This window comes from Hemitrygon akajei, chromosome 4 (assembly GCF_048418815.1).
Source record: "Hemitrygon akajei chromosome 4, sHemAka1.3, whole genome shotgun sequence".
NCBI classification, from domain to species: Eukaryota; Metazoa; Chordata; class Chondrichthyes; order Myliobatiformes; family Dasyatidae; genus Hemitrygon; species Hemitrygon akajei.
In genome coordinates, this window is record NC_133127.1 from 126,480,997 (window position 1) to 126,498,892 (window position 17,896).

General features: G+C 40.4%; 1 protein-coding gene across 5 annotated transcripts in view; it reads left to right on the plus strand.

Moving 5' to 3' along the window:
• poglut2 (protein O-glucosyltransferase 2) overlaps positions 1-17,896 on the plus strand; it is an 84,909-nt gene that overhangs the window by 55,713 nt on the left and 11,300 nt on the right. For 4 of the 5 annotated variants that reach the window (XM_073043230.1, XM_073043227.1, XM_073043229.1 and 1 more), the window contains exon 7: positions 14,730-14,939. In XM_073043230.1, coding sequence (XP_072899331.1) covers positions 14,730-14,939 — 210 coding nt within the window. Of the gene's footprint in view, positions 1-1,434; positions 4,449-14,729; positions 14,940-17,896 lie in introns of those variants that run through there. The other variant, XM_073043228.1, reaches the window with a different exon arrangement.

Here is a 17,896-nt window from a genome sequence, read left to right on the forward strand (position 1 = left end):
TGATGGTTTCTTCTGGGCACAAGTGGATAGGCAGAGACAAAATCGTGGACATCCTGGGACATAGATGGCCACCCAAATCGTTTCTTGATAAATTCCGGGGTCTATTGAGTTCCTGGAAGGCCAACCAAATGGGAGGAGTGGCACCCATTCCAACAGTCATGTGCTCACTGTGGCAGGCACAAACAGCCCATTGGGGGTCCCTCACCTGGATCCAACTGTTGGGTGGCCCTCACCACCATCTCTCTTCCCCAAATCACTAGAGCAGCAATGCACCAGCAAGGAAGGATGGGCTTTGGATTGGCATTTTCCTCGGACATTTTGAACTGCTGTGAGAGAGCATTGCCCTTGATATTCTTGATGCTGGGACGGTAGGTGAGGGTGAAGTTAAACCAAGTGAAGAAGAAAGCCCAACGGGCTTGATGAGAGTTGAGTCTCTTGGCGTCCCGAACGTAGGAGGTTCTTGTGATCTGTCCATACAAAAAGGGGTGCCCTGCCTTCTCCCGCCAATGTCATCATGCTTCCAAGGCCTTATTGACAGTCACCAGTTCTTGGTTCCCAACATTGTAATTACACTCAACCTGAGTCAAGTGACAGGAAAGAAAGGTACAGGAAATCAATAAATTTGTGGGATTGTGCATAAACAACTATCTGGATGTGAACCCCAGTAAAACTAAGGAAATGGTAGTGGACTTTAGAAAGTAGACTGTCCCAACCCTGGAAGCAAGTGGCCAGTCAACAGAGCGTGTTGGAGAATACAAATACCTCGGCACAATTATAGATAACAAATTCACCTTTACGACCAATGGTGGGTTGATACTCTCCAAGTGCCAACAACGACTGTTTTCCATCAGGAAGATGTGGAAACTGCAGATCCAGCCATCGATTCTCAGATATTTTATAAATGCTTCATTGAATCAATATTGGCCTACAACATCAAGGCATGGTTTGGAGCAATGAGCACTATCAACCTCAGCACACTCAACAGAATTGTAAGAATAAGTAGTAAAATCATTGGCCAGGAACAAGAATCACTGAGCAGCATCCATAAGAGACAGTCAATAAAGAAGGCTCAACAAATAGTAGAGGACATTACACATGCTCTTCACACACACTACACTCTCATGCCATCTGGATGGTGCTACAGGTCCCTGCCCATCGGCACCAGAAGAGCCTTATCCAGTTTTGTGCCTTCCTTGATTTTAAATATATAGTTTGCATAGTACATTTGACAGTAAAAACAGTCAGTTTTCTAAAGTGTATTTGTATTTTAAATCATTTACATTAATTCTTAGTATTTATTATCTATTGTGAGTATTTTATATTGTGTTTAACTAAATGTGGTGTGGTGTTGTGTACCTTAAGTTCTGTGATGTTGTCCTGACCACTGCACAAATGAAGTCCCTTACAGAAAATAAAGTGAATTGTTTTGAATAGGGGTGCAGTTTGTTTGGAAGAAGAGTCCTGAGAGAGTACAGCTCCAATACCAACATCCGATGCATCCACCTCGATGACGAATTCACCAGACGGGTCTGGGCAGTGGTGAAGCGTCATTTTAGTTCAGAGAATGCTTGGTCTGCTTCACCTTCCAAGTGAATCCTGAAGAGGCCTTGGTGACTGGTTTTGGGAGCCGTGGAGGAACTGAAGTTTCTGATGAGGTGGCAATAAAAGTTTGCATGATGCACCAGATCTGTTTGACCATAGATGATTTGGGCCACCCTGACTGCCATTACACAGCTGCATTTGAACACTGGGGTGGTTGAGGATATAGCCTAAGAATGACACCTGCTCCTTATGGGACTCTCACTCTCTAGCTTGGTGTAAAGGTTATTCCTGAGGAGCCATCTGAGAACCCTCCAGACATGCTGGACGTTTCCTGGCAAGAGCAGGAATAAATCAGAATATCACCCAGGTACACAAAAACTAACTGATTCAACATGTTCTGGAGCATTTTATTGACCAGGCCTGAAAAGCAGCACAGCCATTGGCCAGATCAAAGGGCATCAGGAGATACTCAGTGGCCAGTGCAGGTGTTGAAGGCTCTTGTCTACTCATCCCATTCTCAGATATGAACCAGGTTCTAAGCATTGCACAAATCTATCTTGGAAATGATGGTTGCTCCCTGGAGGTGTTTGGCTGCAGAGGGAAGCAGGGTAAAAGAGTAATGGTTCTTCACTGTGAAGTTGTTGAGAGTCTGCTAATCAATTCAGGGACAGAGTTTCCCATCCTTGTTGCTCACATAAAGAAGCCCACCCCTCCTGGCAAGCCCCAAGGCCAATACCTCCTTGATGTACTCTTCCATGGCCACCATTTCAGGCCGAGAGAGGGAAAAGAGCTGATCCTGGGGAGGACTAGTCCCGGGTAAGAGTACAATGGCACAGTTCTATGGCTGGTGTGGAGGCAGGGAGGTGGCCTTCTTTTTACTGAATACCTCAGTAAGGTCAGCATATTCAGCCGGAATGCCAGACACTAGCAGTTGGCACAAGAGGGGATACATTGACAAGGGCTTGAGCTGGACTCAGGCAGGTAGGCGGGCATGCCAGTCTCCACTCTTGAAGTTGTTCAATCAATCTGTGGGTTGTGTCAAGATGACCAGGGAAGGCAAGCACCAGAGATAGTTCAGGAGGATCAACAGATAGAAGGAGAGCTGGTCCCTGCAGCTGCCTTGTGGCACAAGTTGGAATGGTTCTGTGGAAAGGCGAATCTTGCCAGTACCTAGAAGTGGACCATTCAGGGCCTTGATATCTATATTCTCTCTCAATTGCCGTTGGAACTCTCCATCTTTGAGTTGGTGAGATATCCCTGAGGTTCCTGGTTGACACAGAGTCAATAAGCGCCTGAAGCCCATGGGTCTGAGACCCCCCATGACAAGGAAGTGGGAGCATTACACAATTAAGGGAAGATGCTTGGAGGGACAACTCCCCTTCCTCCTTCCTGGTATTCTCTTTTATTGGGTGCTTGGGACATGAAGCCTGGAAGTATCCTGAATCATAACAATAGAGGCAGAAACCTGTCCTCCAGCGCCAGATCTGGCTGTCGCTAGTAAGCTGCTGAACCACAGCTGTGAGAACAGTAATCATTGCCACGGCTGTCTGGGGTGAGTTGTTGAAATGTCATTGCAAGGGCTGACACCTGATCTTCTTGCTGCAACTGGGCTTGTTACTCTGAAAGTAGCTGTCGCACTGCGTGAGATACATCGGCCGACCCTGTGTCTACTGATTTTATTTTCTCCTCTATGAACTTTGTTTTGCTCTGGGTTTGTCGTCCTGCATTTATCTGTCACACTGCTAAAGTCACCCCTGCCAATGCAGTGTCAACTGACTAACTTATTTCCCATCTGACCAATGAATAATCAGGGATAAGGTCAGCTGTTCTCTCTCTGCTGGGTTCATTTTCTTTGGTCAAGACTTGCTGACAGGAGTGTGCAGTTATGGCTCAAGCGCTGTGAGAGAGAGAGAGACACACACACAGTGAAATGGACTGATCACTCACTTTTAATAGGAACTGTGTGGAAATAAAAGAAAAACAATAAATGCTAGGCCAACAGGGCCATTAACTAAAACTTTCAAACTAAAGCTAAGGTCGAAACAGTGGCTTGCCAGTAGTACCTTATACCACTCCTTAACAGTGTTTGTTTAAACTGTAGTCTTTACCAGAACAAGGACAAGGCAGGGAATATTGATTCTGCTGTGCTTTTGGTCAAGTCTTGACAAGACTGAAACAAGAGGAAGGGAATTAAATACTACCACAATGAACATGCATACTCACGAGCGTGATTGTCAAGTCCATTCCACAGCCTGCCTGTGATAGTGTGCAGACTCCACAGCAAAGTCTGTGGTAGTGACATATGAGCCAGTTACTACAGGAATGCCAGCCTCTGACCATATTACTTATATATGGCTAGTCAATTGAGTTTCTGGGATGACCAGGCAGGGGACAATAGTTATGCCACTGAATGTCAAAGATAGGTGATTGAACTCAGTCTTATTGAAGATGAATTTGTGTTGTGCAAATGTTACTTGCCACTTATCTTAAGCCCATGACTAAATTTTGTTGAGGTTCTATTATATACTGGTATAAATGGTTTCATTATTTGAGGATGTATAAACACAAAAATCCAGAAATTCTCTCCGTCATATCCTGCTCTTCAAACTTTACCTCACAGATTTTTTTTTGATATCACTGATTGGCTGAGAATTTAAGCTTTTTGGTCTCATGTTTTGCAGTAAATCACTTGAAAAAGGTTAAATCTTGTTGAAATATATGTAACTGTTTTTAAAGTAGTGCTAAGAACTTCCCTAGTTCTAAAAGCAAGCTTTATGCTTTGTGTCCAATTCTTTACAGTAAACTATTACAATCAAGTAATTGTTTTTTTATTAATAGTATTTGTACTTTAAATGTATCCGCATGTTCCAACTCTTATCTCACTTCAGTAAAGTACTCACAAGCAAGAGTTGAGATTGACATTTGTTTATGTTTTTCATTTCTGGATTAAATATCACTATCAGATCTTGGTATGTCATTTAAGAAAAATTACAAAATCCTACCTTGGCACCTCACCGTGGCGTAGGAGTGACACTGGCTGAACATCAGCAAAGTACAGTGGAGATTCATTCTCTGGCAGGTCTAACCTAGCCGTGAAGGTGATGTTCCATTGGTATACTACTAGACTCGATCTAGTAGTAGGATCATGGCTAGCTAAGTCAAGGAGGTAAGCATGCCTTTGCTACTTTGTAGGTTATGCCTCTTCAGGCAAAGGCTGCACCCAATGAGGACGCCGGTAGCAGGGCGTCTGATGGTGCCTGTGGCAGATGAATCCAAAAGGGTCAATGGTACAGCCACTTTGGTGGCATACGGAGAAACCAGAGTGCTGGTCAACAGATGGCATCACTAGGCTAGTTAGTTGTCACTGCGAGGCAGCTTCCTTATCTGTTACAACACACACAAAATGCTGGTGCAACACAGCAGGCCAGGCAGCATCTACAAGGAGAAGCACTGTCGACGTTTTGGGCTGAGACCCTTCGTCATGCTGCCTGGCCTGCTGTGTTCCACCAGCATTTTGTGTGTGTTGCTTGAATTTCCAGCATCTGCAGATTTCCTCGTGTTTGCTCCTTATCCGTTAAGTCTGTTACACTCCTGTGTACCACTTAGCATCAGATGCATCAGATTTGGAAGCCTAGAGAAGCTATATGGTAGAGGCGCGACGCTGTCTGTCTTATTACTGTGCAAGGCATGTTGGAGAAGAGTTTCTGGATTGTGTGGAACTGGTCTTGTGGCCCATAAACATGCCTTCAGAGACTAAACTCTCAGCACAGTCAGCATCGAAATCGATGGACAGCTGAAGAAGAAGAATTAGGAGTTTCTAGTGGGTTGAAGTTTCCTTGAAAACAGCACAGCAGTTTTATTTTTTAAAGCTCATTATTTGATTTATTTTCACCATTTTTAATGTTTCATGGTGCTAATTATTCTACCATTTTGGCTGAAGGACAGAGGAATAAACTAGTTCCATATGATCCTCCTGTGACATTCTAACATGACAAAAGTAGTTCTGAGCCATATCCATCAAGATCTAAGGTAGATGTTCTGAGCTAGAACTTTAATCACCCTGCCCAACTAATTAAATATTCTTCAAACAAATTTGCAATAAATATGAAACATAAGCAAAGTACTGCAGCAATTGAAGGTCACAAAATTACAGAAAGGTTACACAATGGAAGCCTATTTAGACCAGCTGGAAAAGTAACCTGGCCAGTCCTGTTGCTCTTCCACTGATAGCTCTGCAGTTTTTTTTTCTTTCCAAATACAGTTCTCTTTAGAATGTCATCATCTGAATTTTGAAATGTCCTCCACTACACTGGCATTAAGTTCCTGATCCTAAATCTCCCTGTGTAGCTGGGTCAGCACAATGGCAAAGACTCTCAGTACCAATGCACAGCTTCGTTCCTGACCTGTGCTGTTTGTGTGGAGTTTCCACATTCTCCCTGTGACAAGGAATCTCCAGGTGCTTCTTGTTTCTTCCCTAGTCCTAAAAACGTGTGTATTAGGTTAATTAAACTAAATAGCTTCTAGTGTGTGGCTGGATGGTAGAATCTGGGAAGAGTTGAGTGAATGTGAGGACAATAAAATGGGATTTGTGTAAGATTAGTGTAAACTGGAGCTGATTATCAACATGGACTTAATGACCAAAAGGCCTTCTTCTGTGCAGTAGGACTCCAAATAAGTATTGACTTTTTTATTCCTTGCCCTTCCATGCCCTCTATTTCTTGATCGTTCAACCAATGGGAATAGTTTCCCTCTATCTACTCGGGCTGAACACTTTGGATTTAAATACCTCAATCAGATCCTGTTGCAGAAGACAAATACAGCCTTGTCAGTCTATCTTCATAATGAGCGTCTCTCACCTTTGGAATCATTTTAATAAATCTCTTGGACCTTAGGCTTTCTACCTCTCCTAAAGTGTGTGCCCTGAAGTGGATACCAAAGCTGTGACCAAACCAATATTTTATAAAGTGCACCATATCTCTATGTGTATGTTGTTGTGTATGCCTCTATGTATAGTGATCAGAATCCTGTCCAATTTTAAAATCTCTTTCTCAATCTGCTCTGCTCTTCCAAACATTTATAGACATATTGCCCAGATCCCTTGTTCCCATAGTCCTTTTAAAACTGTGCCATTGGGTTTATTCATTCTTCCTACTGAATTGTTACACTCTGCACTTTCCTTTGATATATTTCACCTGTCAAATGATTTTTTTCCCCCTATTGTACCAGCTTGTCTACAAACATGCCAAATCTCCACCCTTCCAGGTTTCACCCTTTCGACAGAATTGGAAACTGTTCATTATGTCATATCATTAGTGTATGTGAGTTATGGTTTGCTAGTGTCTAGTGGTGAGTAAAGAAGTGCTAGGTTACAATTGAGGCATCAACAAATCCAAATATTTGTATCTTCATGCTGTGGCCTAGAGGTTATAAATACGCCAAGCTCCACTCCCCCACCCCCTTTCTGATTCACTGTTCAGCTATGTTGCTAAGATGGGGTATCTGGCCAACTATAGCTATAGCAAATATAGTGCTGATTTCAATCAAAACAAAAAGGCAAGTTTTTTTGTTTTTTTTAAATTTAACTAGAAAGTTTCTAAATATTTGTTATTTTGTTAGCTTATAGAATAACTTTTAGTTTCTTTTGTATTTTTAACTAAGTGTCTCTGATGAACAGTGACATTTGGAAACAGTAAAGAGGTCTAACAGAAAAGGTGTTGGAAAGTCATCAGTGGACTCTGTAAATAGACCTCAGTGTACTGACGGAGGCCTAATTGTCATTTAATACTTACTCCATTTTAAAAATGACTTATCCCTGCATTGTGGTGTTAGAAGGTCTGGGCTACAACAAAGATCCAGCCCATTAAGAAAAGCAGTGTGCCAAGTCTTGCCCTCAGGAACGTTTCCCTATTGTCCGCAAACAACCATCCTCTGCTACTCTTTGCTTCCTGTAACTTGCCAATTCTCTCTCTGTGCTGCCCTATTAATTCAGTGGGTCAGTCTTGATGGCAACCTTGATAAATGGCACTTTATCAAATGCCATTTCAAATCTATATATACCACAGCAATAACTTAGTGACCCTCTCAATGATCTCATCAAAACACCTCTATTGTTATTTAAAGATGATTTTTCTTTAACAGTCCATGTGATAACTCCAATATCACCACATTTCAAAGTTCAAAGTAAAATTTATTACCAGAGTACATACCTGTAACCAGGTACAGCCCTGAGATCCTTTTTCTGTGGGCATACTTAGGCTACATCCACACTACACCAGATAAATCTGTAACCGAAGCTTTTTCTCTTCGTTTTTACCCTCCGTCCACACTAAAACGGCGTTTTCGTCCCCCGAAAATGGAGATTTTCAGAAACGCCCTCCAGAGTGAGTAATTTTGAAAACACTGGATTGGACAGAGCAGTGTGGACGGGGAAACCGGAGAAATCTAAAAATGCTGTTATGACATGCCGGAACAGATGGTGACGGCAGCACGCCATTTCATTGTTTTCTTGAACGCAACCTAACAATTTCAGAACAGATGGCAACGAGACTGAAGCCTGAAGAGTTAGAAATGTACTCACCAAATACTTTGACCCATAACTTACTGAATAAATAAGTATTCTCACTTTGCCCTGTTTTCTGTCCTTGCTCGTATGAAGGTGGTTTACCTATTTATGCAAGTACTTCTCTGACAATAGATGTGTAACAGCCTAATGTGACATTGTATGGAAATACAAGATAATACTGATGCAGACATGTTTTATATATTTAACAAGGTGCTTTATTAATGCAACAGAGTTAGTCAGTTTTTCAGTGTTCGTCATCAGCCAGGTCATACTGTCCGTGAATTCTCTGTTGGTTGCCTCCATACGCTCCAGTGTTTTTGTTTTAGTTTTAAGTCCTACTGCGTGAGAGCCAACAGCCGTCTGTCATTTAAATTTTTCTAGTCTGTAACTGAGCAAAAGCGCACCCAGTCTTTCACGGCGAGATTCGACACCAAGCATGTCACTTGCTTTTGGTAGATGTGTCCTGCGCATGCACAGTAGGAGGGGATTCACTGAAATATCCGTTTTAACGTGGACAGAGATATTTTTAAAAACGCCTAGTGTGGACGCCTATCGTTTTTACACGAAACTAGTGTTTTCAAAATTATCCAGTCTAGTGTGGATGTAGCCTTAGTAAATCTATTGAACAGTAACTGTAAAATGTAAACATCAAGAAATCTAAAAGGTAAACAAACTACAAATGCAGATAATAAATAAATAACAAGCATGAAATAACAAAATAAGAGTCCTTAAATGAGCGTAGTTATCCCTTTTGTTCAAGAGCCTTATGGTTGAGGGGTAGTAACTTCTTGAACCTGGCGGTCTGGGTCCTGAGGCACCTGTACCTTCTACCTGATGCCAGCAGCGATGTCCATATGATTGCTAATTCTATCATTTCTAAAAGGCTTTCATCACCATGATGAAACTGACTAAATCCTAGTGCTGGTTTTATCTTTGTATCTTCCTTAATCAGTAATGTAATATTTGCATATTTCTATTGCTCATGCACAACCCTACATATCCACAGATGAATGGAAGATTCTGGCCAGTCTTTGATCTCCAACTCTAATTTCTTCAGAACCCAGGTTGTATCAAGCCTGGATGAGTATAATTTGCCTTTATGGTATCTCCTCTCTATTAATTTTTAGCCCGCCTTCATTTGCATTAACTTCTTCTTTGGTAAAGACAAGTGTACTGATAAAGTCCTTTGATTATATCCTCTGATTCCATGACTACATCTTCTTTGGGTCCCCAAAACAGACCATACAGTTACTGTTTACGTACAGATAAAAGATATTTGGTTTCCTCTTTAAGTTGCCACCAGACTTTTCTCATACTCTGCCTCTCTCAATTCTGTTGTACTTCCTCTCAGCTTTCTATAATCTTGTTGAAATAAAAACACAAAGCATATTCAACAGATCAGGCAGCATTTATGGACAGAGATAGAGGCAATGTTTCAGGTCAATGACCCTTAATCAGAACTTAAAAAGTTAAAGATGTCACAGATTTTGAGCAAATACAGGAGTAGTATTAGCTGGGTGGGGAGGATTTAGCACAGCATAGTGTGGAAAGCAGGAGAGAATCAATGCAATTGGATGATGCTGCAATAAAAATAGGATGAGGAGGAAAGTTGATGCATTTACTAGAGCGATAAATGTTTATTGCTTTATTATTATCAGAACTGCTGAATTGACATTGTCAAACACATTTTGAGTCCAGAAGGCTATGAAGTTCCTAATCAAAATCCATTAAACTTCATTAAATTATTACAGGGGTTAAGGCAGTGAGGTCAGGGTGGAACTGCATATGAACTGCATTTCAATTTTTGATTAGGCCTGCTCCTTTTATTTCCCTAAAATTCTGGTGCTCACTCTGCAGTTCTGCAATTCCTTTTTCTGAGTTTCTGGACCTACATAGAATTGTTTCTTTTTTCTTTTGCCCCATTCCTGCCTGCTTTAATATTCATCAGTATTGATAATAACCCAGTTGTTCTTTCTTCCGCTGTTTTTTTTCCAGGTCTGGTGAAAGGTTATCACCTTGAAAGATGTACCAGTTAGTAGGTTAATTGGTCATTGACTTTTGTTTATTTCTTTGCAGATGTTGCCTAACTACTTGAGTGTTTATGATACATTCTGTTAATACACATAATCAACAATCCCTTTGTCCAATACAGTACTATGCAACTTTATACATTACTAGTTAGGTGGATATAGCAAAAGGTTTGATAGATTGCAGAATATGATCTTATGAACAATGACCTTAATGTCACAATCCCAAAAGTGACTTTGAGCATCACACTTATTAAGTAACATTTTATGCCTGCATTTTACAGGGTAGTAAAACAGAGTTACTTTTATAGACATATGAAACTACACACCTCAAAAACCTTGAGGTTTACTGACGTTATAGATGGTAATAAAATTTCAACAGCTGAGATGTGGATTTCTAAAATGCCTCTGACTTCAGGATTGTAATAAAAAGTTCTCAACATGAAGTACTGGAACTTTGTTCACTACACTAATGTAAATATGATAATCACAGCATAACTTAAAAAAATATATAAGTATTTTTAATATTGGCACTGAATTTAAAATTAAGCTTTACTTCTGAAAATCATGCTTAGACAAATCGGTCAGTTTCTTAATGAAATCATTTGGAATTAAAGGGCGGCACCGTAGTGTAGTGGTTAGCATGTTGCTTTACAGGCAACCTGGGTTCAATTCCTGTTGCAGCCTGTAAGGAGTTTGTATGTTCTCCCCCATGATTGTGTAGGGTTTCCTCTGGGTGCTCTGGTTTTCGCCACTGTCCAAGGATGTACCAGTTAGTAGGTTAATCGGTCATTGTAAATTAGGCTGGGTTAAATCGGGAAATTGCTGGGCGGCGTGGCTCAAAGGGCCAGAAGGGCCTACTCCACGCTTTACCTCCATAAACGAATAAATAAATAAACAAACAGACCCTATTTCTATACTAATGGAACTGTCCTCTTGTATAGAAAGTATAATAATGCTGAAATTACTTGTTAGATTTTATAATATAACAACAGAAGTACTATGGTCAATTACAATTTTCCATGTTCAGTTGTTCATTAAAAAGATTCCTAGGATGACCGAGAAAGCTAGTGAAGAAATTGAGCAGAATGAGAGATGATTTCATTGAACTGCTTTGAATTTTGATTGTTTGACAGGGTAGTTGCTGAAAGGATGATTCCCCTGGTTGGAAAGCCAAGAAGTAAAAGTTACAATCTCAAATTAAGGGGATACCAGTTGAGTTGAGAAGCTATTTCTTCACTTCCATAGATTTTTGGAATTCTGTAATTATATTCAAGACTGATATTGATAGATCTTTGGGAATATGGGATACAGACATTTTAGTAACCACGAGGAGATGATATTTAAGTTCATTTGTGATCCTGTTGGGAGGAACAACTTTGAAAATCTGTATGGCCAGAATCTCCTATTTCTAAAGTTAATGTGTTTCTTTCCCAGAAAGAAGGATTACCTAACAAATATCAAATTTAAATTCTTAATATTAAATAGAGATAACAATTATCAGAATGCACAAGGATAATTAAGAAAGTTGAGAGGAAAGTAAGTACTATAAATATTTACTCACATTTATTTAACAAAGTGGCCCAGATATCAATTAATTAGATCTAGGTGTATAGTTTACAGTGCCTATAAAAAGTATTTACTCCCGCCCCCAAAAGTTTTCATGTTTAGTTTGGCTTTTTTGCCTCTGATGAACAGAAGAAGACTCAGGCCAACATGAAAACAGATCTCTACAAAGTGATCTAAATTAATTACAAATATAAAACACAAAATAATTGATTGTGTAAGTATTCAATCCCCCTTTAATATGACACACCAAATCATCACTGGTGCAGCCAGTTGGTTTTAGAAGTCACATAATTAGTTAAACAGTGATCTGTTTTTTTGAGATCTATGTGCAGTTAAGGTGTTTCAATTGATTGTAGTAAAAATAAATCTGTATCTGGAAGGTCCAACTGCTGGTGAGTCAGTATCCTGGCAAAAACGACACCATAAGGACAAAAGAACACTCCAAGCAATTCCGTGAAAAGGCCAGGAGATGGATGTGAGACAAATTCCAAGTCTCTGAATATCCCTTGGAATACAGTTGCCAATCATCAACAAATGGAAAGAATATGGCACAGCTGTAAACCTGCCTAGAACAGGCTGTCCTCAAAAACTGAGAGTCCGTGCTAGAAGGGGACTAGTGAGGGAGGTCACTAGGAGTTGCAACTTCAGTGGGTGAGATGGGAGAGACTGTGCATATAACAACTGTTGCCTGGGTGCTTCACCAGTCACAGCTTTATTGGAGGGTGGCAAAGAGAAAGCCATTGTTGAGAAAAGCTCACATGAAATTTCAGCTAGAGTTCTCAGAAGGCATATGGGGAACTCTAAAGTAAGCTGGAAGCAGGTTCTATGGTCTGATGAAACCAAAATTGTGTTTTTTGGCCATCAGACTAAACACTAAGTTTGGCATAAGCCAAACACTGCACATCATCAAAAGCGCACCATCCCTACAGTGAAACATGGTGGGGATGCTTCACTGCAGCAGGCCTTGGAAGGCTTGTGAAGGTAGAGGGTAAAATGAATGCAGCAAAATACAGGGAAATCTTGATGCAGTCTGCAAGAGAATGGCGACTTGGGAGAAGATTTGTTTTCCAGCAAGACAATGACCCCAAGCATAAAGCCAAAGCTGCACAGGAATGGCTTAAAAACAACATAGTTAATGTCCTGGAGTGGCCAAGTCAGAGTCCAGACCTCAATGCACTTGATAATTTGTGGCTGGACTTGAAAAGGCCTGTTCACTCACGATCCCTGTACTATCTGCTAGAGCTTGAGAAGTTTTGTAAAGAAGAATGGAGAAGAATTGCAGTGTCCAGATGTGCAAAGCTGATAGAGACTTATCCACAGGGACTCAAGGGTGTAATTGCTGCCAAAGGTGCATCTGCTAAATACTGACTTGAAGAGGGTGACTACTTAAGCAATTGTTTATTTTGTGTTTTATATTTGTAATTAATTTAGATCACTGTTTTTACTTTAACACAAAAAGTCTTTTCCTGTTGGTCAGTGTCAAAAAAGCTAAGTTGAATTCACTGTGATTCAACGTTGTAAATGTAAAACAATAAAACATGAAAACTTCCAAGGGGATGAATACTTTGTATAGACATTGTATGTACTGACCTAAAATAATGGCTACTGCATATCACGCTATTTCTTGTTTTAGCTATGAACAGTTAATGATAGTCACAGAACACAGCAGCACAGAAACAGCCCTTCAGCCCATTTAGTCCATGCTGAACTATTAAACTGCCTAGTCATCCACCTGCACCGAGGCCATAACCCTTCTTACCCCTCCCATCTATGTACCTATCCAAATTTTTCTTAAATGTTGAAATCAAACCCATATCCACCAATTTTGCAGGCAGCTCGTTCCACTCTCTCATCACTCTGAGTGAAGAAGTTCCCCCTCATGTTCCCCTTAAACATTTCACCTTTCACCCTTAACCCATGTTAACCTAGTTCTAGTCTCACCGAACCTCAATGAAAAAAGCCTTCTTACATTTACCCTATCTATACCCCTCATAATTTTGTATACCTCTATCAAATCTCTCTCAATCACCAATGTTGTAGGGAATAAAGTCCTCATCTTTTCAACCTTTTCCTGTAATTCAAGTCCTCAAGTCCTGGCAACATCTTTGTAATTTTTTTTACTATGCTCTCCAATCTTATTTTAGGACTGCACACAATACTTTAAAATAGACCTCATTAATATCTTATTCAACTTCAATTTAACATCCCAACTCCCAGACTCAATATTTTGATTTATGAATGCCAATATGTCAAAAGCTCTCCTTACCACCCTATCTACCTGTGATGGTACTTTAAAGGAATTATGAACCTGTATTCCCAGTTCCCTTGTTTGATCACACTCTTCAGTGCCCTATCATTCACTGTGTAAGTCCTATCCTGATTTGTCCCCCTAAAGGGCAACACTTCACACTTGTATGAAATAATTTCCATCTGAGATTTTTCAGTCCATTTTTCCAGCAGGTGTAGACCCTCCTGTAAGCTTTGATACCTTCCTTGCTGTTCACAACACCCCCAGTCTTGGTGTCATTGGCAAATTTGCTGATCCTGTTAGCCACATTATCACCCAGAACACTGATATACATGACAACAATGGATCCAGAAATAATAACTGCGGCACACCTCCAGTCACTGCCATCTGGTCAGAGTGACAACCATCTACTACCACTCTTTGGTTTTTCCTGCAAAGCTAATTTCCTCCAATTACTGCATCATTCTGAATGCTGAGCGACTGAACCTTCTTGACCAACCTCCTTTGTGGGACCTTGCTAAAGTCCATGTAGTCAATATCTGCAGCGTTGACTACATCAGCTTAATTAGTGATTTTTTTTTATTTTGTAGGAACGAACACCTCTGTTGACATTTTTGATTTTTGTTTTAGTTCAGAATTTGATAGCATTACTGTAAATGGACAGAACCACTGCAGTATTTCCAATTTTTTAATCAAAAATAATGTACCTCACTTTAAAGTTTTTTTTTCTTTCTGCACGCCATGTCGAATCTGATGCTCACAGATTTTTTTTCTTTTTCAGTATAAGTATCAAATAAACATTGATGGCACTGTTGCTGCATACAGAATGCCTTATTTGCTGGCAGGAGATAGTGTCATTCTAAAGCAAGATTCCATCTACTATGAGCATTTCTACAATGACCTGACACCATGGGAACATTACATTCCTTTTAAGAGTGACTTGAGCGATCTTCTGGATAAAATTCAGTGGGCAAAATTTCATGATAAAGAGGTATTTTTAGTTATGTTCCGTTTTCTACATTCAGTATTAATAATTGTATACTTTTGTTTTATGACTGCCATACATTAAATACAATTCAAGTACTGACTGAAATAAACATCATTTGATATTTATAGTTGTGATATGATTAGTTGGATTGATTATAGAAGTTAATGTTTGTAAAAGCAGATATATATGTTTATGTAGGGGTCTTCAATTGGCACCTTGCAAGCAAAAAATAATGAAATATGGTTCCACTGTGGCTCAAATCAAAGTTTGATCTGGAAGAATTTCAGAATGGCCCAAACAAAAGAACTTTGGACATTTGGGGTCTAAATTTTGGAGCTTTCTTAGTCGGTATCTCTGCTTCACCTAGCTGGTGTGTATTTATTTGCTCCTGGTAAAGATGTAATCCTTCCATATTTTTCAAAGTCAAATGAAATTTTCTTCTGGGCAATAACAGTAAATACAAAAAGAACCCAATAGAATCAATGAAAGACTACAGCTAATAGGGCAGACAACAACCAATGTTAAAAATAACAACAAACTGTGCAAATACAAAAAGAAATAGAAAAACAAATAATAATAATAAATATGCAATAAATATTGAAAACATGAGATGACGAGTCTGTGAAAGTGAGTCCAACTGAGTTGGAACAGTTCAGTGATGGAGCAAGTGAAGTTACCCCCTCTGGTTCAAGAGCCTGGTGGTTGAGGGGTAGTAATTGTCCGTGAACCTGGTGGTGTGAGTCTTGTACCTTCCTGATGGCGGAAGCAAGAAGAGGGCATGGCCTGGATGATGGGGGTCTTTAATGATTGATGCTAATTTCCTGTGATAGCGCTCTGTGTAGATGTGTTCAGTAGTGAAAAGGCTTTACCCATGGTGGATTGGGCCATATCCATGACTTTAGAGGATTTTCTATTCAACGCATTGCTGTTTCCATATCTGGTCAATATGCTCTCCATTACACATCTACAGTATAGAAGTTTGTCAAAGTTTTAAATGACATACTGAATGTTAAATTTCTGAGAAAGTAGGGGCATTGCCATGTAATGGCACTTATGTGCTGGACCCAGGACAAATCCTCTGAAAGGATAATAACAATAAATTGAAATATACTGACCCCCTGCACCACTGACCCAGTTCCCCCCCCCCCATGAGGACTGTTTGATGGTCCTCCAGTTTTCTCCTCCTGAAGTTAATAATCATCTCCTTGCTCTTGCTGACATTGAGTGAGAGGTTGAGTAACAAGATGTACCTTCATAAATAAAAACACAAAATGCTGGCAGAACTCAGCAGGCCAGACAGCATCTATAGGAGGAGGTAGTGACGATGTTTCGGGCCAAAACCCTTCATCAGGAGTGAAGTAACATGGGATGGTCAAGGGGGGATAAGAAGTGAGGGGAGGGATAAAGTAGAGAGCTGGGAAGTGATAGGCTGGAGGGAAATGGGCTAGGGGGAAGGTGGAGAATTATGGGAAATAAAAGAGAAAGAAAGGTAGGGCTGGGGGGAGATTATAGTGAGGGGAGAAAAAAAGAGAGAGAAAGAGAACCAGACTGAAATAATAGGGATGGGGGTAAGGGGGGGGGGGCAGGGATATCAACGGAGGTCTGTGAGTTGGATGTTCATGCTGGCTGGTAGGACCCCCCCCCCCTGCCCCCATCCCTATCTATTATTTCAGTCTGGTTCTCTTTCTCTTTTTTCTCCCCTCACTATAATCTCCCCCCAGCCCTACCTTTCTTTCTCTTTCATTTCCCATAATTCTCCACCTTCCCCCTAGCCCATTTCCCTCCAACCTATCACTTCCTAGCTCTCTACTTTATCCCTCCCCTCACTTCTTATCCCCCCTTGACCATCCCATGTTACTTCACTCCTGATGAAGGGTTTTGGCCCGAAACGTCGTCACTACCTCCTCCCATAGATGCTGTCTGGCCTGCTGAGTTCTGCCAGCATTTTGTGTTTTTATTTATTTCCAGCATCTGCAGATTCACTCGTGTTACCTTCATAAAGCTCATTTGGAGGATTTTGTGGGAAAGGATTAAGTGCTGTAGAACCAGAAGAATTTAATGAGTTTTTCCGCTCCACTTAATGCTATCATCCGTGGAGTCTGCTGACAAAAAAATCAACTATCAACAAATGATATTTTTCAAATATCATTTAGAATTTCTGTTGAATCATACAGTATACTGAGCCATATGAATGATTATACTGACATCATGAATTACAGATATTGACGTGTTCCTCACTTTACCTCTACGATTCCCGACACCCTGTTCATATCATTGCATTAGTGTCATGATACACCTCTGGCACTTCTGCTTCAAGTTTATCACCCAAACCACTTCAATAGCCACTTTCTCTGACGACTTAGTTAACTGACTACAGGTTTTCCCCGCTATCCGAAAGTAGAGCGTTCCTATGAAACCGTTTGTAAGCCGGAATGTCGTAAAGCGAAGAAGCAATTACCATTAATTTATATGGGAAAATTTTTTGAGTGTTCCCAGACCCAAAAAATGACCTACCAAATCATACCAAATAACACATAAAATCTAAAATAACACTAACATATAGTAAAAGCAGGAATGATATGATAAATATACAGCCTATATAAAGTAGAAATATTGTATGTACTGTGTAGTTTCACTTAATAAAATCAGGAAGACAGCGAGCCAAAATTGATTTGGCGAAAAAAATCGGCACGTACACGCCTACGCACATACACGCATACATACGTACATGCGTACACACATGCACGTACACACATGCGCACACAACTGCTCGCACAAGGCTTCACGGTCATGGTAGTCCTTCTCGGGGTAAACACACGTATAAAGCGGGCATCTTTTTTTCGTAAAAGTGAAAATCTTCTTTGGTTAGCGAAAACAGTTACTAATGTAGGTCTTTCATAACAGCGAAGCTGTCGTAAAGCGAACGTTCGAAAAACGGGGGCCACCTGTATATGGAATTT